We start from the raw sequence: 23,215 nt of genomic DNA, 5'->3' as shown, positions 1-23,215 counted from the left end.
ACTTAGATATACTTTGGAAAGATTGGGACTAATTGACAGAACTTGGTGATGGACTGAATCAGGGAGGGTACGGATGATGCCAGGATTTGGACCTGCTTGAGTTGATGTTGCTGCCTTTTCTGAGGTAGGAACTCAGCTAAACTACCATGTGGGGGTGCCTGGGAGCAGAAATGACTCAGTTGGTTTGGGGATATGTCACTGAGATAGGTAGAAAGGTAGGATGCCATTCTGAAGTTCAGAAGAAAGCTCAGAGACATAAAATCAACTAGTTACTATCCAAACAAAAGTGGTAGGGTAGTTCCTATATGTTTTTTCATAGTAAATTTCTTCTGACTGAGGGTATCCCTACCCCGTCTCGATAGGCTGCCCTTCTGCCATCTGTCTTGCCAGATCACTGGCATCATCAGCTGAGAAATTGGTGGCAGAGCCGTCGTTCCTCCATTGCCATATGGAAACAGGTTGTTGCTGGGGTGGGGTGGGAGGTGCTTTTCTAAGCATGGCGTGAGCTGTGGTTAAGGGGCTTTTCCTCTGCCTTGGTCTCATTCTGCAGTCCTAGCTCAAGTGCCAAACTCTCATAGGGAGACATGTTGTTGATGGATTGTGGCTTCCAGCAGGTATTCCAACAAAGCAGGGTGGTAGGAAAAGATGTGAGATGAGGCTGTTGCCAAGCACCTGGGAAGTGTCTTTGTGATAGTGAAGATGAGGGAAAAGAAATTGAACCAGCTGCTCCTAAATAAATTCACTAGGCTGCCTGACTCAGACTAGAAGCGCAGACCCTTTTCCCAGTTGCTCTGGGATCTGCAATCAAGTGGACTTCACAGTAGAGGAAAGGATTATAAAAATGTTAGTAGGCAGTATTTTCTAAAAGACTAAGAGATTAGTATTTAGTGCTAGTATTTGAAACATTGAGATGGGGTGCCACAGGGGAAGGTTTTTCTATGTTGCTTACTAATTAATACTATTAAAATACTAAATCAGAGAGGAAAAAAATGTGTTTTCTACATGGAAGATTTTTGTTTGTTGTTTTCTGTTGTTTTTGTCAAAACCATCAGATTGACCTCTACTTTGGGAAGCCAGATGATAGCTGCTTTATGCCCAGTGATTCCTTTTTCTTCTTTGTTGCTGATACCAATTTTTAAGCTTAGAGCCTTGAGCTCATTCCACTGATACTCTACCACTTGAGCCACACATCCAGTTCATCTTTTTGTTGATTATTTTGGAATTGGAGGCTTACAGACTTTTCTCCCTGGCCAACCTTGAACTTTGAGCCTTCAGATTTCAGCTTTCTGAGTAGTTGAACTGTGATTACAGGCAAGGAAGAATGCCTGGATCTCCAGTGATTGCTATGCAGTAGAATGTGGCACGAGGACTCTGGGTTTGGGTCCAGCCATCACTTGATTCTTTCTGGGTTAGGAACTGTCTGCCTGGCATGATAGCTAAAGAAAACCCCCAGGTCTTATAGAAACTCAGCAGTTATTTTTGTTTTATATTTGCATCTGGTTTGTTGCTTTCCCAAGTCAGTCTCCCAAATGAAATTTCTAGACCAATTTTCAGCCTTTACTGATACTATTTTTCCATGCAGGATTCCATTAAGTTTCCACTGTGTGTGATATAACTGTTCATTCAAACAAATATGTAAGTGTTTTGTGTATCTTTATGTGTGTAATCAACATTGAATACTTACTCAGGGTTGGGAATTGTCCTAAATGGTTAGAAGACATTAAACCAGGCAATGCTCAAATTAATTCTTTTGAATGTTACTATAAAGGTGATGTACAGAGGGGTGACAGTTACATAAGTCAGGTTCAAATTAATTCTTTAAGATGGGAAATTTCCTGATTTCCATTTTATGGATGGGTAGACAGTGGTATAAGCAGGTCAGTTACCTGACACAGGGTAAGTGTCATGGAACAGGTACTGGACAGAACATGTCTGCTCTCCTGCTTCTACACCTTGGTATAGGAGAAGCAAGCATTTGAAAGTCTGAATTCTTGGTGCTGTTTTACTTTCCTCTAGGAGTGACTGGGTGACATCCTATAAAGTCATGGTGAGCAATGACAGCCATTCCTGGGTCACTGTTAAGAATGGATCTGGAGACATGGTGAGTCTCTTCTTCCTTCTAACCAGGCCCTTGGCTGTATGGGGTTTGTACAGAGAGATAATTATGCGCTGTCCCCTGGAAGTTTGCCAATTCTGTGACAACTCAAATCAACTATCATAGTCTGATAAACAGTGTTCCCCTATCTACATGCCCCCCCCCGGACCTGGTGCCAAGTGGCCCACATCTGGGTTGAGGTCAAATTCAGCCATTAATCAAAGCGCTTGTCACTAACCCAGGCCACAAGTTGGTACACAGGGCAGCTGTTCAGGACTTTCCTGGCTTCTTCTAATCTTTAATGCCACGATTAGCTCCCGTCTACAAGTCCTGGCCCTGTTACTCTTGTGTTGATTCCCAAGTGCATTTTCCCAGCATGGTCTCAGCATCTTTCATACTGTGCAGCTCCTCCTCCTACTTTCTGCTCATTCTTATCCCTCTCCTTGCAGGAGAGGGAAGCCCCCTGATTTTCAGCCTTTGGGCCCCATTACTGGCCTTCTTCAACCAGCACTGCCCCTTTCTTTAGAACCCACTTGTTCCTACAGAACAAAATAGTTGTCCTTCAGTGCCAGAGGTCTCTTCCCCCAAACTCTGCCTGGTACTCTTCTTCTGAATCACCACGGCTCTGTGATATCCCTTTGCCCAGAAGCTGATAACCTCCCAAACAGTAAATTAGTGCTCCCCCGGTCCCACTAATTGGGGATCTCTAGGGAAAGATCCAGACCCAATTCATTTCCCTTTCCCCTCAATGCCTAGCATAGATCAGACATTCTAAAATAGGAATGGGGAATTCTTGACTCTCTGACCCTTAGGTAATCAAGATCTAAAAGATTCTTCTTTTTCCCTTGAGCATAAATAGATATTTGAAGGCAACAGCGAGAAGGAGATCCCGGTGCTCAATGAGCTACCCGTCCCTATGGTGGCCCGCTACATCCGCATAAATCCCCAGTCCTGGTTTGATAATGGGAGCATCTGTCTGAGGATGGAGATCCTTGGCTGCCCCTTGCCAGGTGAGTTTGTCCCCCTGCATGTCTGGAAGGGTCGAAAGCCAATGTGAGACAGGTGCCTAGGCAAAAAGAGCCAAAGGAACTAAGCGATTATCCTCTTGTGTTAAGAGGAGGTACGTGTCTACTGTAGCTTATTTCATAAACATAGTTGGGACAGAAAGAAAATAGATAAAAATTGTCTCACTATCCCACGCAGATACACAGAACATCAGGGATACTAAGGCCTCTTGCCAAGTGTGGTTTTCCTCATTGTGATTTTAAGATAATGTATATTTCAAGGTTGAAAATTCATCCAACACTTTTACAAGAAGCGAGCAAAAGCATTATATAAAGTTTTGAGAGGCTATGTCTTAGTGGCAGAGCATTTGCAAGCACATGAAAGGCCCTAGGTTTAATTCTTAGCCACACACGCTCGCACGCATGTGTGCAGCGTGCACACACACACACACACACACACACACGCACACACACACAATACTTTGGGGGCACATTTCTTTGTTTTTGGCAGGTTCCATTATATGAGTAGTGGAGGTAAGGCTAGAGATGGTAGAAGTTTATTTATTTTTAATTACTTTTATTTTTATTTTAATTACTTTTATCTTTGTTTTCTTTAAGTATTTATACAAAGGTGTTTTAATTCAACAATTAAGTTTATGAGTACAAGGCATCTTTCCATGTCGCCCTTCCATTGTTCTCCTCCATCTCTCCCAACCCCACCCACCCCTACAGGTTATGTGGTTCTGTTTTCTCATATGTGAATTGGCTATAATGACTGTATTTACCCGCCTTTCCTCTCTCCATTTGTCTGGCCTCCTCCTCTTGACCTCACCCCTCAAAACATGTTTAGTTTGTTGATATTCATTTTTCTAAACTACTTGTAGATTGTTCAGAGGAGTTACACATTGAAACCCTCCCCTGAGTGTATCGTACTTTAGCCAATATGTTTAAATGTATAAAAATATATGCATATGGGGCTGGGAAGGTAGCTCAGTGGTAGAGTGCTTGACTTGCATGCATGAGGCCCTGGGCTTGATTCCTCAGCACCACATAAGCAGAAAAAGGTGGAAGTGGCACTGTGGCTCAAGTGGTAGAGTGCTAGCCTTGGGGTGAAGAGCTGAGGGACAGTGCCCAGATCCAGAATTCAGGCCCCATGACTGACAAAAAAATATACACATATGACACTATGTTTTCAGGTATATTTATAATTTACATCTAACTTCCACATATGAGAGAAAACACGTGTCATTTATCTCTCTGAGACTGACCGACTTAACATATTCTAGGTTCATCCATTTCTCTGTAAGTGACATAATATATTTTTTGATAGATGAGTAAAATTCATACACACATAGTATTTTCTCGATCCATTTGTTCATCATAAGGCATCTGGGCTATTTGCATAACTTGGTTGTGGTGAATAGTACAGCAATGAACATGGATGTGCAACCGTCTTTACTGTATTCTGACTTGTAATATTCTGATAAATGCCCAAGAGTGGTATCACCGGATCACAGAATATATAATTATATAAATATATAAACTATACAAACATATAACTATGTTTAGCTTTTTGAGGAATTTCCAAACTGCCTTCCAAAATGGTTACATTAGCTTACATTCCCACCCAAGGTGTGATAGGCTTCCTTTGTCAGAAGATCATGACCAAAATGTGGTCATGGCAAGGTCTCTTTGTTTATTGCTTGCCTTGGCTACCAGTGCTCAGGGAAAATGCTCGTTCTTTTACGTTACCTTTCCCTGGCCCTGTTTCTGCATGATATTCTCTGTAACCTTGGGGGGTGGCAGGAAGGCAGTGAGAATTCACGTGTGCCATCCGGGCCCTTCCTAGTTAGTGTCTGCTCTTCCAGGCTGGTCTGGTTTGGCCTTCCAGAGGTTGCTGACTTGTTTCCTGTGGGGCCTGTAGGGGGAACCTGTGAGAACAGTGGGCTCTCTAACCTTGACAGTCAAGCTGTAGAAGACTTTCTGTTTCCACACTTCATCATAATCAGACATCTCTGGGAAGGCAGCCAGCCTGAAGACCCCTTGCCCTCCCTGCCTCCCCTCACTGGAATGGGCAGGGGCTGGCTCCTTCCTGTCTACTTCAAGTCATGCCCTGAAGAGCAGGAGTTTGTATCAGAGGCAGAGTTTATCTTGCCTGGATTTCTCCTCCAGGAAGCCTTCTTATTCTTTTTTTTTTTTTTTAATTACTTTGTTGTTGTTTTAGAGGTAAAATACACTGGGGTTAGCTTTACATACAACAGGTGTGAAGTACATTCCTTTCACATAGTGTCATCTGTTCCCTCATTCCCTCCCATTCTTTCCCTCTCCTCTCCACCCATAGTTCACTTTCATCAATGACCAGTGCAGCCAGTGTTCTCCACTGCTGCACTTTTTCTCCATTTTTCCTCCAATTCTGTGTCCTCGCCCCCCAGATGTGTATGTGAATACACAATTTACAAGGTAAAGAATACAGTCATCAAAAAAGAAAAATAATGAATTAAGACAAAAGTCCTTTGTTCCCATATCTTTAGAATTCATTTCAGAATATATATTATTTTGTATGCATATGAAGAGGTGCTTGGGTATTGCACCATTGTGATTCTCTCCTAAAACTATCCTCTTTTGGGTCTCACTATATGTGAGTATCTAGAATACTGTATAATTTGTCATATCCCAGTGCATTTTAACTCTAACATCTGCATATCAGAGAGAACATGTGCCATTTGTCTCTGATTTTCACTTACCTCACTTAACATGATTTGTTCTAGTTCCATCCATTTCCCACCAGCTGACATTATTTTATTCTTTCTAATGGCTGTGTAAAATTACATTGTATGTAGGTGCCACAGTTTTTGGATCCATTCTCTATTGTGGAGAACTGGGTTGTTTTTATATCTTAGCTATTGTGAATAGTGCAGTGATGAACATGGATGTCCAGGTGTCCTTATCATAACCTGGCTTGTGATACTCAGGGTAGATGCCCAGCAAGTATGGCTGGGTTGTAGGGAAGGTCTGTATTTAGTTTTTTAAAATTATATATTTATATATGGGGCCTGAACTGGGTCTGGGCACTGTCCTTCAGCTCTTCAGCTCAGGGCTAGTACTCTACCACTTGAGCCACAGCACCACTTCCGGCTTATTCTGCTTATGTGGTGCTGAGGAATTGAACCCCAGGCCTCACGCATGCAAGGCAAGTGCTCTATCACTGAGCTACCTTCCCAGCCCCATGTATTTAGTTTTTTGAGGAAGCTCCAGACTGCTTTCCAGAGTGGTTGTACTAGTTTACATTCCCACCAGCAGTGTGTTAGGGTTCCTTTTCCCCCACATCCCTACCAGCATTTGTTATTAGATTTCAAGACATTGGCCAGGCTAACTGGGGTAAGATGGTATCTCAGGGTTGTTTTGATTTGCATTTCCTTTATGACCATGTATGGTGAGTATTTCCTTGCCATTCTTATCTCTTCTTCTGAGAAGTCTCTCCTTAGCTCCCTTGCCCATTTTGTAATTGGTGCATTAAATTTTGGGGTTGGGTATAGTTTCTTGAGCTCCTTCTATATACTGAATATTAGGCCTTTGTCTGATGTATTGCTTCTTTTCTGGTGTGCACCTGGGACTCTGTTCAGGCAGTTCCAGATTGTACCTGTAAATTCTAATGTCTCTCCTATTCTCTTGCTGTAGTTTCAGAGTTTTGGGTCTGATGTTGAGGTCTTGATCCACTTTGAGTTGATGTTGGTGCATGGTGATTAGCTTGTCTTATAGAATTCAGTGGTGAATCCATCTGGGCCCAAGTTTTTCTTGTGTTGGGAGACTTCGGATTACTTCTTCTATCTAGTTGTGTTATTGGTTTGTTTAGCTGGCTTATATTTTCTTGGTTCAGTTTAGGCAGTTCATATGTTTCTGAAGATTCATCCATTTCTGCTCAGTTTTCCTTCTTTAGTGAGTATAAATTTTGAAAGTAGTCTTTTTAACCATTTGGATTTCTTGGATGTTTGTTGTAATGTTTCTGGCAGCATCTATGATCTTGTTGATTTGAATTTCCTCTTCTGTTTTTCATTAATCTTGCAAGTAGTCTGTCAATTTTATTAGTTTTTTTCCAAAAAACAAGCTTTTTGTTTTATTGATTGTATGTATACTTTTTTAGTTTCTGTCTCATTATTTTCTGCCCCAATCTTTGCTATATCTCTGTCCAGTAGCTTTGATTTTTTTCTTGTTTTTCTAGCAGCTTTAATAGCATCATGAGGTTGTTTACTTGAGCTATTTGTTTTCTTCATATGTGCACTTAGGGCTATGAATTTTCCCCTTAGCACTGTTTTTACTGTATCCCAGAGGTTCCATTGTGATATGTTTTCATTTTCATTGAATTGAAGAACTTTCTAATTTCTTCCTTAATTTCTTCTGTGACCTAGGTGTTATTTAGTATGTGTTATTCAGTACCCATGTATTTGAGTGATTTCTGCAGTATGTTTTGTTGTTGAAGAATAGTTTGAATCTGCTGTAGTTGAATAGGATGCTAGGGATTATGCCAATCCTCTTGTATTTGCTTAAGTTCTTTTTTGTTGTTGTTTGTCATGGGACTTGAACTCTAGGGCTGGGCGCTGTCCCTGAGCTCTTCAGCTCAAGGTGAGCACTCTACCACTTGAGCCACAGCACCACTTTTTGTTTTCTGGTGGTTAATTGGAGCTAAGGGTCTCACGGACTTTCCTGCCCTGACTGGCTTTGAATGGCAATCCTCATATCTCAGACTCCTGAGTAGCTAGGATTATAGGTGTAAGCCACGACACCTGGCTTTGCTTAAGTTCTTTGTGTGAACTATGATATGATCATTTTGGAGAATGTTCCATGGGCTGATTAGAAGAATGTGATTGGGTATTTGTTGGATGGAATACTCCTGTAGATGTCTGGTAAGTCCATTTGGAGTCATTTAGTTCAGAGCATTCTTTGCTTATCTTTTGTTTGGTTGACCGGTCCTTTGGTGAGAGCTGGGAATGAAAATCGCCCACTATTATTGTTTGGGTCTATCTTGTTCTTTAAGTCTGAAAGTATTTGTTTAATTATTTAGGTGTGCCATTGTTTGGTGCAAAGATGTTGACCACTATGATTTCCTCTTCCCTTTATTAATGTGCAATGAGTTTCCTTGTTGCTGCATACAGATTTTAATGAAAAGTCTATCTTATCAGATATCAATATAAGCCTTCTTATTCTTGCCCTTGTCTGGGGTAAGCTGAGTCTGGGCTACCTGTGGCTCCCCCGTGTCTCATCACCACCAGGGCCGAGCACTGTCCCCTGCTCTGCTGACACTTTTGTACTTGCTCTAGGCATTTAATTGCTTTAGCTTGTGTGCACAGCACAGTTAACACAATTTTTCTGTTTTCTCTCAACCTTGTAATATCAGCAAGCCTGCTTTGCCAACCATGGAGTGTTAGAACATATGTATTAGCAACAAAGTCAGACCTTCACCCCAAACAGGCTTTTTCTTCTAGGTTTTTTTGTGCTTCCTAGATTATAAGACATTTTCCATGGCACTAAAACTACTGGAGACTTGCTTGCCTTGTGGGTGCTTCTTATCCCAAGTCCAAGGACAAAACCCTTGTGCTTTTAATCTGCCTTGGACACTTGGACGTTGTGTCCGATATTTGGACTATAAACTGCCCCACAATCAGCATCCTTGTTTCTCTGCCATTGATGTGTCTGTGTCCCCACAATTAATGGCCTGGTGGTGAAAAATAGTGCAAAGGCTGATGTAGCAAGGACATCAAAATACTGCCTGATTGAAATTTGAGCCAGCTTTGTCTGTTCCAGCTGGAGCTGCAGCCCCATCCTGCCCACTGTACTGGGGGTCCACGAGTTTATGGGGTCTCAATGGCCTTCACAGGTACAAATGTCACAAGAGTATTCAGGGAGGGAGTTATGGGCTCTGGCCCTCCTTACACTAGCATGGGAGTCTTCCTAGAACAGCCGAATCTGCTTGCTTTATAGGGAGAGGTCATGTTTCTCTCTGCCAGCAAGAATTCATCTGTTGTTGGTAAAGGGCAAAGGGCAGCCTGTAAGAGTCCCATGAAATAAATATTTCCCTGTAAAGTTATTCTTGGTGTGTGTTTGAAGATAGGTCCTGGGGGCAGTTGGATCATTCATGAAGAGAGTTACATTGTGGAACCTGGGTAACTTTCAAGTATGGACTCTGTATGGTTCTGAACCCACTTCACCTATCCCCAGGATTTTTCTTCCAGAAGTTACTTAGCAGTCTATGCAGAGGTGCTGGCTGATTCTCCATCGGTCAGAGGATTGGTTACCACAGAGTCCCCAAATGAGACAGCGGGGACTCAATGAAGTCAGCCACCTAAACATAAGGTAACCTTGTAGTCTAAAAGCAGCCCCGGCCCACTCTTCCTGAAATTCTCCTTTGTGAAGAATTCATGTAGCTTTGTTTCTGCATCTCTTTGTTCTGTTCTTTCCATCATCATCCCATGAACTCTCTCGTGGGGGCAGACTTCGAGGGTGCTGTTGCTTTTTAAGACTTCATGAATATGTTTCCAGAAATCTTGGAGCCGCAAAGTGGTCTATTAATAGGATCTTTAAAGCTTAAAAGAAAAAGGGAGTTGTAGTTGAATGGGTGCAGAGTTGCTAGTTTGCAAAACGATAAAGCCCTGGAGATGGATGGATGTGGGTAGCAGCATACTATGAATGTGCTGCATGCTACTTCCTACACTTAAGAGGTAGTTCAGATGATAAATATTATTTTACCATAGCTAAGAAGAAGATATTAAATTCAGTTTAATATTATTAATATTTTTTTCAGTGCTAGTGCTAGGGCTTAAACTTGGGGCCTGGGTGCTTTGCCTTAATTTGCTCAAGCTTGATGCTCTACTACTTGAGCCATAGCTCTACTTCCAACTTTTTGCTGGTTAAGATGAGAGTGTCATGGACTTTCCTGCCTAGGCTGGCTTCAAACCTCGATCCTCAGATCTCAGCTTCATGACTAGCTAGGATTTATATGTCCAAGTCCAGCTTATTAATATTCATTTCAAGAGCAAAAGAAATTCCCTTCCTGAAACTGAATGATTGTGTCTAGTTTGGACTGAAGATCTGCACTTAGACTTGGAGATGAAGAGTTCAAGTTAAGACAAATACAGGCTGACTTCTAGATCACAGTCTTGGTGGATTTTAGGTATTTCCCTATGCTCCACTACACACTGCCAGGGTTTTAAAAGGACCTGGTGAGCTTTGCACCACTTCCTCGTGGGGCTCATGGGGTAATGGGTAGTGCTCCGAGTCCCAGGTACTGCTTAACCTTTAGTACTGGAGGATAGAGGTTGGCACCACCACTAGCTGCCCAGTGGCTTCTGTTGGTAATGCGGAATTTAGACCCTCTGTGGGGAGCTCAGCACTTAGGTGTTCTGGGTTTTCGGATTCGACTCAGAACCCCATGGTGAGCTATATGGAGGGCTTTCAGGTATGGAGGAGTGGCTACAGGGAGAGTGCCCAAGTCATCCCTCTGGGCTCACCAGGGTCAGTTGGAATTCTGTCTGTCCTTCCTCCAGTCTGAACTTCTCCCAGCCCATGCTTCTTTACGAGTCACTGGAAAATTATTTTAATGGTGAAACTACTTCTGTCTGGCTGAGCTGTGATAATATTTCAGCCAACCTTCTTCTTCCATTACTATGTATAAAGTGGGGAAGTTTTGGCTGCTGCTCTGTGGGAGCATCATAGGTGCAAAGACTTTTACGTCAATCTGTTCGCTTTGCTACTGTTCTCTTTTCTTTACCTTTTGACCACTAGTCTCTTGTGCTAAGGAGCTGGTCACTAATTTGGGCTTCTGAGAAGTTCTGAATTAGAGGGTGACATGAAGTGGCCCACGGTCTCCCCTCATTTCAGGCTCAACCTTTTTTTTTTTTTTTGATGAGCACTGAAGAGCTCTTGGGAATTCTGTGCACAGATCCAGCCCCTGTATCCTCACTGGTTGCCAAGGGTTTAAAGAAGAGATGACTTCCTTTGGGGGAAAGAAAGAGTGAGATTTGGCTTAGCTCAGGCCTGGATTCAAATACTCCTTGGCAACTGGAAATATCCCCCGCTCTCTTTTCTTCCTCCATACAGTTGAGGTCAGACCTTTCCTGTGAAGTTGTGACAAACTCCTTCAACTCCTCAGGCCACCATTTTGTCAAACAATCAAATAAAGCTAGAGAAGCCCTCATTACCACCTTGTAGAAACTCCAGACTCTCGCTAGGATGTCCAGCACTTCCTGGTCTGCCTGGCTGCTTTTACCTTTGCTTCTCCTCCTTCCTCACAGCTTTGCTGGTGATCACCTTGGACCATTGCTGCCTGTTACTCTAAATTCTAAACAGAAGTCTCACTGAGGCTGACTTGCATGGGGGCCTGGTCTGAGGAGGGCAAAGGCTTTGATCATAAGTGACATGAGACCCTATAGATGCAGTCATCACCATTTGTCTTCCAGAAGTTCCTTGTTATCCCTGCAAGGGGACTCTATTGATTGCACTTTCCTCCTCAGACTGGCTCATACCACATTGCTTAGAATATCTTTTTACTACCCATCTCAGCCTACTGTTTCTGTTTCCTGTCTCTGTCTTTCTAATTTTTTGGGCTTTTGGATTGGGTCTGGTAGGTGTAGGTGTGTGGTAAGAGGGTTGCCTCTTATTTTATTTTATTATTTTTTTTCTGAGAACCTTGTGGCTCAATTTCACCAATTTTTTAATTTTTTTCTGGTGATTTTTTAAATTGTGATTAAGTGATTACATAATTTCCCAAATTTCACAGTATTGTGGGATAATGATGCTTATTTAAAGTCACAAACTCATTCTAACTTTCCTGGAGCAAATTGTCTATCACGGTCTATAACATATAACGGTGTACACATATACACCATACATGTGATCAGCAGCATGAGGTTATTTAGTAGTGGTTCAACCAGATGAGTGGAAGTTCTTTGCTTCTTAAGTCCTGTTAATTTTGTCGTATCAGCTAACATTTTGGATTTAACATCCACTTATCAGGGAGACCATGTACCGTTTGTCTCTTTGCTCTTGGCTTACCTTGCTTAACATGATTTCTTCTAGCTCCATCCATTTCCCTGTAAATGCCATTATTTTTTTGTAAATGCCATTATTTTGTCATTTCTAATGGCTATATAATATTCCATTGTGTATAGATACCACAATTTTTGGATCCATTCATCTGTGGTGGGGCATCTGGGTTGTTTCCATATCCTGGCTATTGTGAACAGTGCTGCAATAAACATGGAGGTGCATGTGTCCTTGTATATTGGTTCCTGTTGTTCAGGGTAGATGCCTAGAAGTGGTATGACTGGGTCATAAGGGAGGTCAATATTTAGCTTTCTGAGGACCCTCCAGACTGCTTTCCAAAGTGGTTGTATAAGTGTACATTCCCACCAGGGTTCCTCTTTCTCTGCATCCCCTCCAGCATTTGTCGTTGGCTGACTTGTGGATGTGGGACATTCTGACTGGGGTAAGGTGGTATCTCAGGGTTGTCTTTATTTGCATTTCCTTCACAACCAGGGATGGTGAACATTTCCTCATGTGTTTTGTTGCCATTTTTATTTCTTCATCTGAGAAGTCCCTCTTTAGTTCCCTTGCCCATTTAGTAATTGGTTTGTTAGGTTTGGAAGGGATTAGTTTCTTGAGTTCCCTGTATATACTGGATATTAACCCCTTGTCTGATATATTGCTGGTAAATATTTTTTCCCAATTAGTTGGTTGTCTTTCTAGCTTGGTTGCGATAGCTTTAGCTGTCAGAACCTTTTTATTTTAAGGTAGTCCCATTTGTCGAGTCTCTCTCCAATTTGTTGTGACCCTGGGACTCGGTTCAGGAAGTTCCTTCCTGTGCCTATAACTGTATTTTATTTTTAAACAAAGACATGAACTACTTCTTTCTTTCTTACCCCAGCTAGCTGGCAACTTGCTTTGCAATACCATGAATCCCCGCGTAAGGACTCTGGTGCTCCCCAGGGATTCAGATGGACTGCTCTTACTTTTATTTATAGTTTTTATTTTATTACTTTATTTTTTGTTCCAATCCTGGGGCTTGAACTGGGCCCTGTCTCTGAGCTTTTTTGCTCAAGGCTAGATCTCTAACCACATGAACCACAGCTCCACTTCTGGCTTTTGGGTGGTTAATTGGACATTCCTACCTAGGCTGGCTTTGAATCATGATTCTCACATCTTAGCCTCCCGAATAGCTAGGATTATAGGCGTGAGCCATGAGTGTCCAGTTCATTTGTATTTTTATCTTCACAGCTTTCCCATTTATGATGCACAGACATAGTGAAGAGTGAGTGTAACCACTCATAGGGGGCTCCTATGGGTTTTTGCTCAGGCAATTTTACTTTTCCTCTCTCTCCTTCTTACACTGTCCTTGGTTGAACATTTTTGTCTGGTGACAGATCCTTACTTTTAGTCACCATATTCCATGGGTGGGGGTGGGCGAGTTTCCCTTTGCATCCCCATGAACTCTGCCCTGGTTTGGCTTTCTGGCTTGTGTTTGTGTGACTGAACCTCTCCAGCAGTAGAAATCTGGGGCTTCCCTCTCAGACTCCCCCCATATGGATGAAGGGGCAGGTCCCATGGCAGTCACAGAGTTCCCTCCTGATTCATGTCAAACTCTGGGCCTGGGTTTAGCTACTTCAGCAAGAAGCCCACCTCCGCTTGTATAGAAGCAGCTCAGCCTAGAAAGATGGAGGTCCTTTCTCAGTATAATTTGGTATAAAGCTAGCCATGATTGTACAAGGCTGAAAAATGTTCCCCAAAATTCATATCTGGCAAAAAACTTTGGGTGTGACCTTCTTTTGAAATAGGATACTTGCAGATATAGTCAGAGGCTGGCTTTGTGGTAGGCAAAGAAGCCCTGTTCTGGAATGCACCTCTCAAATCTGCCTCTGACCTCCAAGAACACTCAAGGTCAAGGTTTATTTTTTAATGGAGGCAAAATTCACATATCAGTTAACTGTTTTAAAGGGTATAGATCAATGTGAGTGTTGAATAGTGACTACCAGAGTCTAGGAAGGATATTCATTGGGGTTAGGATGGACAGAGACACTGGGTTTGATTGCTACATGCTACATGCTAGTGTGGAAATGGCTTACTGGGCTGTTTGGTGGCATGAAGTTCCAGATACTTGAAAGGCTAAGGCTGGATAAGGTAGGGAGATTGCTTGAACAAAGTAAGTCCCTCCTATCTTGAAAGTTTAAAAAGGAAACAAAACATAAAGTTAGCTAGGCACTGTGGGCGCATGCCTGTAATCCTAGCTACTTAGGAGGATCATAGAAAAGTTCACAAGGTCCCTTCTCAATCCATGTCTGGGTGTTAGGGCACATGCTGTCATTGAAGCTATGTGGGAGGCTGAGATTAAAAGTGTGGAGGTTCCAGCCCAGCCCAGGCAGAAAAGTATGTATGATTCCATTTCAGTAGAAGAAGCTGGGCATGGTAGCTCACACCTATCATGCCAGCCACAGGGGTGAGCAAATACTAGGAGAGTCACAGTCCTGGTAAGTACCTGTGTAGGAAGTGAGCATAGTCCAAAATAACCAGCACAGAAAAGGTCTGGAGGTATGGCTCAGTGATAGCTGTGTAAACATCAGTTCTTTTGCTTTTAGTACCTTCTTTGTTTTTATTTTTGGTATTGGGAGTTGCATATAGAGTTTCTTGCTTATTAGGTAGGTATTCTACCACATGCTTAGGTTTCCCTATCACACTAAGTCCATTGGTAAATCACTCATCACCTCCTCTGTCACCCTCTCCTCAACACACACACACACACACACAACCTCAGGAGCTGCCTTCTGGGAATAAGCTTATCAAAAGAACCACATGCTCATCCCTTTTATAACAGGAAATAAATACACTTCCCTCCCAGCTGGACGCCCACTTGTTCTAAGCAAGGTCACTGCTGACGAGCAGCCAACTGTAAAGAACAAGAGTCCGGGGATTCTGACATTGCCCTTGAATTTGCTGACAGGCTTTGATTTGGGACTGCTGTCGTTCTTTTCAGACTGCTCCTGTGCAGTGAATTGGTGCTAAGTTTGGGACTTGGGAGTGCCCTGCTGTGGCTGGTGTGAGTGATGGCACTGACCAGAGGAGGGTGGGGGATTCCTGTCTGCCAGGCCCCATTGAAGTCTTCCTGCCTTTCAGAATCTATCCTGGGCCCCTCCTTTTCCATCACTAGTTTTGCTTTCTCTCCGTCCTGAGCAGCTATGTCTGTGGTACTGTTGAATTGTTTGCTTGTCAGGTCTGGGTCAAGTCTACTTGAGCTGCTGGAAGTCATAGAGCACGTGCCTTAAGCTCAAGAGAAAGCAGCTGGGTCTCTCTCTTTGTCTCTGTCTTTCTCATAGGTCTCTCATCTTTTTCTCCATCTCTTATCTCTATTATATAGTCCTGGACCAGAAGATAAAGGCAAGCACATAGTCTTCTCCTACTTGAGTTGAAGTGTTTATAGACATGTTTCAAGGAAGAAACATGAAGAAGCATGAACCCTACGGAGCCCTTGTACTTGGAGATATGTGTTGTAATGTGAATCCAATCAACAAGATACAAAGAAGCTACATTTTGAGAGGTTGAATTGTGAGGCTCTATTAGAAAGCCAATGACTGTAAGTGGATTCTTATCCCAAAGACCTGCAGCCCTGAGAATACACTTAACACCATCAGAAAACTGAGCCATCAGAGCCAGAGAGAAAAGAAAGGGCATAAAAACAATAAAACAATCCAGATCAGCTCCAATGGAGTGCTGAAGTGGGACACCAGAACGTTTTGGGTAGTTTAACAAAAGGAGTAGGTTGGAAACTCATTTTAGGTACCACATCTGGAGTTTGTCCCTCTAACTAAGGCATTCCTAAACCATCAGCTGGCTTCTAGTATAGGATGTTTAAGACTAACTTTTAGGAAAATGGAGGAGAAAGAAAAGAAACGGGCCGGACTCAATCTTCCACAAGTGACGACTGTTTATTGAAGAACAATGAGGGGCCGCAACCTTCCTATGGGATCAGGGGTTGTGCAAGGAGGTGGGGTTGGAGTTGGGCTTTTATGGGATCCGAGCAAGGAGACAGAGGTTATCAACACGGCTGTTGGGGCTGGGTAGGTAGGGAGTTTCAGTTAGGCCCACAGCGGAATGTTTGAGGCCAGGCTTAGGTTGGATTGCCCTGCCTGCACATCGAGCATGTTTGCGCATGCCTGTGGTTTAACCTGGAATCTGTATGTACCTGGGGTAATAGGGTGGGGGCCAATCCTTCAGAGTCCATCTTTAGATACATAAGAAGATTGGGCCAAGAGGGGAGAGGTAGGTAAGTCCTCTACTAACCACATAGGAAGAGGCTGGAGACAAACTCATCAAAGCTCCGCTGTGATAATAAAGGCTCATAGACCAAACAGGCCAAGGATTTCTTTCGAATTAGCTTTCAAAACATTTAGCTAATGTAAATGAAAATTCGAGGACTGGGATTGACTTTGCCTGAAGGCAAGGGTAGGGCTAATATCTCAATGCCACGTTGTTGGGGTCAGGGTGCCATCTGAGTGACTCCAGCAGAGACAGACTCCCTTAGAGCTCTGGGAGCAGAGTCACTCAAAGGCCAGAGTAGGTCCTGGGATTATCTCTGAGCCTATGACTGTGGCTAAGGCAGCTGTATTCATTGGCTGGACCTGAGTCTCTCATGTCTCTCAAGGAAGCTCCACCGAATCACATGTGATAGGTTCTCCACTGGACAGAGTCTTTCTTCACAGAATTCTAAGCCAGATTCACGGCTTCCCTGGCTGATTGTCTCTGTCTGTGTTTCAAACTCACTTCTTACTTCTCTACCTACCACGTGGGGCTCCAAATAGATTCTCGGTAAAACCTTGTCCAGTCAGAGTAAAGGGACAAGTCAAGAAATTCTTGTTCAAAATAGGTAAGACTGAAAGTTGTGGAAGGTATCCATGGATTTGAATCAATCCTGGAGCTCATACTCCCAACCTTTCAGCCCGTTGATTTCACTTAGAAAAAGAATATTACCAAATGTAGAGCTCTTCTGCATTTAGGGCTCTGAGCTTTCCATCCATCCTTTCTCATAACCTTGGAGGCATAACTCATGTTTGAAAACAAAGGGGGCTTTTAAGTCCTTTGGAAAGATGCCCCCGTGCTGGGGGCAGGGTTGTTGAATAGCTCCCAGAAAACAGTACCTGGGTAAGTTCAGTGTAAATGAAGGCAAAGAAATTTTTTTTGAAGTTTTACCTTTGCTTTGAAATCTGTAGCTTTTGGAAATCAAAGAGAAATCAATGTTAGCACATTCGTCAAAGGAAGGTGCCTGAAACACAATTGGGGCAGAGGTCTGGATTCTTTTGCTTTCTTGCTTGGACAGATGCCAGTTTACCTCTCTCCCTCCAGTTGTTCTGCCCAATGACAGTTCCTTGTTTCTGGAACACCTTTGGTGAGATTAAAGTGGCATGCTCAATTTTTGGTCCCCATATGGTCCCTCATGCATGCAGCCTTGGTTCTCAGGAGAAAGCCTGTCTCGAGCAGCACGCATCAGACTTGGCTGAATGGGATGTGTGGAGCAGGTATCCTGCCTCTGCTGGGCTGGTGGTGTACAAAGTGCTCTCAGACAGCGCTTCTCAAACGTCAGCTGGGATTCAGATTCCATAGGGCTGGGCTGGGCCTAACAGTCTAGGCTGCTAGTCCAGGGGTCCCATTCAGCAGCAACAGATCAGGCCACACTGCTCCAGACATCCCAGCCTGTGGACTCTGACCTTTCTGCTACTCAGTACTGCATCTGAGTCCAGAATGAGCCCTCAAGCCACTGGGATCAGCAGAGGCTGCTGTGGCCCCCATAGTTCCCACAATTCCTAGGTGGCATCATGTGTTCTGTTCAGTGGGGACAGGGGGCACTGTGTTGGCCAGGACTTCTGACTGCATCCTCCAGGCAGAGACATTGGCAGGCTGAGGGGTCTGTGCTCTTTGCCACTCTTGGTCAGATTGAAGTACGGAAACTGAATCTAACCAGTGCCATCTTGGCCACATGGTGGAATTGGGTTTAACGGGCGCCATCTTGTCTTCATGGTAGAGGCAGGGAAGTCCCACCCCCAGGTGATGGGCATGCTTGAGTTCCTAGAGGCAGGGGCAGGCACTTGTACAATAGGTTACTGGACCTGTCAGTCTTATGCTTTGAACTCGTGAGACTCTCGAATTTCCTGTGACCCTGCCCCCTGACGCTGACCATATTTAACCTCAGACCTGCTAGGTGCCATTATGCTATTCCTGTGTCTCGTGTCTCCTGGCTGCCCTTTGGTCACCATGGTGTCCTACGTCAGCTCTCCATTGGGGTTGATCTAGTTTGTTAGTGTTGTTTTTCTGCTCTTTCTTTCCTCTCCTGCTCTCATGGCTCAGTTTTCTAACAGTGTTAAGTGTTATTGGAGGCTGCAAGGTCTTTGTGGCAGGAGTCCATCTGCAATTGTGGGCTTTCCAGTAAAGACTCCTGATTCGACCTCTGAAAATGTGGCTTCTCTGTTTCTCATGTCTGAGTTCTGGTACTACAAGATGAGAAGAACCTCAGTCTAGATGGAGGATCCCTTCTGACAGCATCCTCCTTCTTCATCCCTTGTCTCTTCCCTTCTTCTGTGCATACTTGTTCTGTGATCACACATAGCCTAAGCTCACAGGAGTTAAGGGGAAATGATCATTTGTGTGGAGGGGAATCTAGGGAGAGCAGGCTTATCTCCCCTACTCTGGGCACCCTCAGGGGTCTGTTCACACACTCTGATGAATGCTGTGTTAGTCAGACTTTCATCGCTGTGACAAGATATCTGCCAGAAACAACTTAAAGGCGGGATTACTTGTTTTGTCTCACCATTTCAGTGGTTTTGATTTGGGGTCTTTGGATCCACTGATCCTGGACCCCTGTGTGCTGAGGGAGAACCGTATGGCAGCAGAAGCGTGTGGCAGAGCACTCACCTTCTAATAGACCTGAAGCAGAAGCCAAGAGGGGAGAGAAGTGGAGTCCAGGTTTAACATGGTCAAAGGCTTACTCTCAGCGAACTACTCCTCCAGCTAGGACCCACTGCCAGAGTTCCACCACCTCCCAAAAGAGCAGCACAGCTGGGGAGTAAGTGTTTATAGCACACAGTTTGGAACATTTCATATTCAAACCATATTAGGTACTTCTGTTCCCATGGCAGAGACCCACTGGCATCCCTATCATGGGGATGTTTCATGTTGGTGAGCAGAAATCCTGAGGCAGGCCGGGAGCTCTTGACAGCCTTGGGTTTCTCTGTCTCTGCTCCAGGTCACCATAGCACTGAAGTTATCCTGAGGCTAGTGGCCCATGCTCTAACTGGGGACTGATTGTCACTCTCTCCTCCCTACCAAAGCACCTTCCTTTAACCCGGAGCAGCTGGAGCAGTTCTGGGAATGCTGTGCTCTGGTTGGCTCCATCCCCCAGCTGGGAACCTGCACATTTCTGAGAGTGGGAGGAGAAGATTCCCCCTTCATTTCGGTTAGGAGGATGAAAGGGAAAGCATCTGGGGTCAGAGGTTAATATTGTCCCTATACTTCCTAAGTCCCACATTACTGGTTTTCCAGGTTTATGAGACATCTGTCTAATGCTCATCATAACTTCACAAGGAAGGTCTAGCTTTCCCCCCTATTTTCAGGTGAAGAATGAAGGCAAAGCCTGCTCAAGTGACTTTCCCAAAGTCATGCAGCACAAATCAGAAAACAGAGAGTTGAGCCTTGGCACTGTTTGCACACACTCTTAACCACTGTGTAGTTCTGGCTCCCATGTGGCTCTTTGCAGCTCGGTTCTCTTACTTTTGAGCTGGAGATGGTGCTATGTTGGGAACCCTTGGCCCTCACCTTGGTTCCCACATAAGACCTTGAACCAAGATGTAACAAGTAACAGAACAATGCAAGCAAATTCAAAACCATCTTTCTGTCCCCAGATCCTAATAACTATTATCACCGACGCAATGAGATGACCACCACTGATGACCTGGATTTTAAACATCACAACTATAAGGAAATGCGCCAGGTAAGACCAGAGCATGTGGACTTGGATCAGGAGTTTGTCAAAGAACAGCAGAGCATGTGCCTATGCCTGTACACATGGGTGTGTGTGTGTGTGTGTGTGTGTGTGTGTGTGTGTGTGTGTGTGTGTGTGTGTGTGTGTGTGTGTGTGTGTGTGTGTGTGTGTGTGTGTGTGTGTGTGTGTGTGTGTGTTAAAGAAATTAGGTTAGGAGATGGGTCCTAGCGACTCATATCTATAATCCTAGTAACTCAGGAGGCTTAGATCTGAGGATCATAGTTCAAAGCCAGCCTGGGCAGGAAAACCTGTGAGACTCATTGCCAGTTAACCAGCAAAAAAAGCAAAAGCTGGAAGTGGAGATGTGGCTCAAGGGGTAGAGTAAAATAGCCTTAGTGAAACAGGTAAGGATCAATGCCTAGGCCCTGAGTTCAAGCCACAGGACCAACAGAAAAGAAAAGGAAAAGAAAAGAAAAGAAAAGAAAGAAAGAAAGAAAGAAAGAAAGAAGGAAGGAATTAGAATGGTATGGAGGAGACAAGAATGCAAGAATCTGAAGGTCATTGTGGTCAGATGAAGGTATACTGAAAACACTTGGCTGAAGGCTGAGGTATCTCTTTAAGTTTCTGGTGACCAGAGAAAGGGTCCCTTGCTAAAAAATGGGTACAGGATTTAGCCACAGAATTTTCACACTTCCTAAAACCACTGTGTTCAAGTAAGATCGTGGATTGAAGGCTGTTAGTCTTATGTGAGTCACAGGAGAGAAAGGATTGGGTAACTCTTATCAATGGTAGTAAAAGAGCTTGCTTACAGGCCTGGCTGCTTTGTGCAGCTATTAACTTCCACTAATGCATTCAGTTCTCCTAAGAGAACTGGACCTGTTGTTTCTTACACATGAAAAAAATGAATCACAAAGACACAATCTCACATAACCCCTTGATATTCAGATTCTTCAGTCTCAGCCTTGGTTGACACCTGGGAATGTTTGTTCAAACACAGATTCTTAAGCCCACTTCAGACCAAGTGAAGCAGAGTCTTGAGGAGAAGGGCTGAAGACTTCAGTTTCTAAAAGCTCTTTGTATGCCTCTGTGCCGCCTCACACCTTCTGGCTGATGCATTTATAATCCTGAATGTAGCTAGATGCTTTTATAATTCTGAATACAGCTAGATAACCAGTTGGTCTTTACCCAGATTGAAACCCAGACCTAATAATTCTGAGCTGTGGCAGCCTGTGCATGCTGGCTACAGAAGGAGGCAGGCCTCCCCCCTGTGGGAGCAAGTTACAAGGGCAGCCCCTAGGCTAAGTCCATTGCTTCGGAAATCCTGTCCCATTGTTCCCTTAGCAAATGGTGGGAAGAATGAGAAGTTGTGGGCAAATGAAAATGCCCTGGATATCCAAGAATCTATAGAGCCAGCACAAATAGAAATATCTTCACAAATCATTATGGAACAAGGGTTTACCAAAGGCCGTTGGTGAAGGCTTGTCAGTACTGCAAGTGGCAGCCAGCAGTCCATGCAAACCCAGGAGAAGTTTCTGGGATGGGAGCCGTCAGACTGAGCCCCATTCTGCAGAATGAGCATGCCTGGCTTGTCTCCATGTCATTTAACTTGAGATCCTCACTCGCAGCTTCTAGACACCTGTCAGCACAGACGTGGAGGTGGGATGTGCTAAAAAGCTCCTCTTGCTGTCTTGCTCTTCAGAAACCAAGATAATGTGCTTGGACTTGAGGTCTGTGACTCATGCCTGCTGCTCTGCTCTCTCAGGGTATTTATACAGCTCTGCCCACCACTCCATCTTAGGCGATGCTGATGGGGGAGAGCTAGCCGTGCTTGCTGGCTATCTCAGGACCTTGTGTTGAGCCCAGAAATGAGACAGATAGCAACTCAGCTGATGTAATTAATGTCAAAAGGAATAAGCCCAAGTACACATAAAGAGAGCTAATGAAGAAGATCTGGGGGCTGAGGCCTTAGAAAGTCATTGCACGTGGTGAGCTGGGGTTCTAGGGAGAGCTGGCCGAGTTTACATCATACATGAGGCAATTATTTTTTTTTTTGGTTGGTTGTGGGGCTTGAACTCTGGGCTTGGGCGCTGTCCCTGCACTCTTCAGCTCAAGGCGAGCACTCTACCACTTGAGCCACAGCGCCATTTCTGGTTTTCTAGTGGTTTTATTGGAGATAAGAATCTCACAGACTTTCCTGCCCAGGCTGGCTTTGAACCGTGATCCTCAGATCTCAGCCTCCTGAGTAGCTAGTATTACAGGCTTGAGACACTGACGCCCGGCTTACATGAGACAGTTCTAATAACTGTGGCTTGGTGTTGGATGTCAGAGCCAAGAGAACCTGGGGTCACCCATGCAGCCAGCCCAGGGGACACTGGACAGGTCCTCTGAAGAGGTCCCACTACTCTGCAGCACTCAGCTAGAAACTGCAAGGAAGTGTCTCTCAGCCTGATGAGTACTCATGGTAGAAGGGATTTGCTATTTGGATTTTTGGCTCTCGGGGATGTGAAAGAAGGCAGCATTTATAGCTGTTTCCATATAGGGAGTCTGCTAGGTTAGGTAGAAATCTTTCTACCTTAGGAAAGAATAACTGGTTGGTTGATGCTACTATTGAAAGAGACATTATCATAACAACACCAAATGAGAACCAGCAGTAGGAAGCAAGAAGAGAAGGTGGAAAAGCTTGTTGTACTGTGAGAGAACAGGGTGGAAGCAGATGTGTCCAGGTGTGTGTCTGCTGGGAAAAGTGGGTCTGAGTGTCCGTGTGCTTCTTTGTGTGAGCAGAGCTGGTTTCTCTTCAGCACAGGGGGAAGGAAGGTTGGCAAGAGCTGCATTTGGGGGTCCCCAAGAGAAGGATTTCCTTGGCCTGGGAAGGGTGAGGGGAAGGACATTTCCAAGGCAGCTGGTTAGTCCTATGCCATGTGTTGGAGTGATTTGGGAAGAGAGAGGAGGCTGGCATGCCCCTGTGGTGCTTTTCAGGTTCAACTTAACTTTGATTTGGGACTGGATCCTAGATGCTCTGGAAGTTATGGTTTGGCTAATACCTGGGGCCCTGATGTAGGTAGACAGAAGTAAAGGAGCAAGGCAGGGATTGGAGGGCTGCTGGCTAGA

General features: G+C 44.2%; 1 protein-coding gene across 1 annotated transcript in view; it reads left to right on the top strand.

Annotated features, from left to right (window-relative positions):
- Cpxm2 (carboxypeptidase X, M14 family member 2) overlaps positions 1 to 23,215 on the top strand; it is a 107,183-nt gene that overhangs the window by 58,596 nt on the left and 25,372 nt on the right. The window contains exons 5-7 of the mRNA XM_069988243.1: positions 2,017 to 2,101; positions 2,955 to 3,105; positions 20,028 to 20,116. Coding sequence (XP_069844344.1) covers positions 2,017 to 2,101; positions 2,955 to 3,105; positions 20,028 to 20,116 — 325 coding nt within the window. The remainder of the gene's footprint in view (positions 1 to 2,016; positions 2,102 to 2,954; positions 3,106 to 20,027; positions 20,117 to 23,215) is intronic.

Source organism: Dipodomys merriami, unplaced genomic scaffold (assembly GCF_024711535.1).
Source record: "Dipodomys merriami isolate MVZ:Mamm:240054 unplaced genomic scaffold, mDipMer1.0.p SCAF_35, whole genome shotgun sequence".
Taxonomy (NCBI): Eukaryota; Metazoa; Chordata; class Mammalia; order Rodentia; family Heteromyidae; genus Dipodomys; species Dipodomys merriami.
This window is presented reverse-complemented; position numbering and strand designations above follow the sequence as displayed.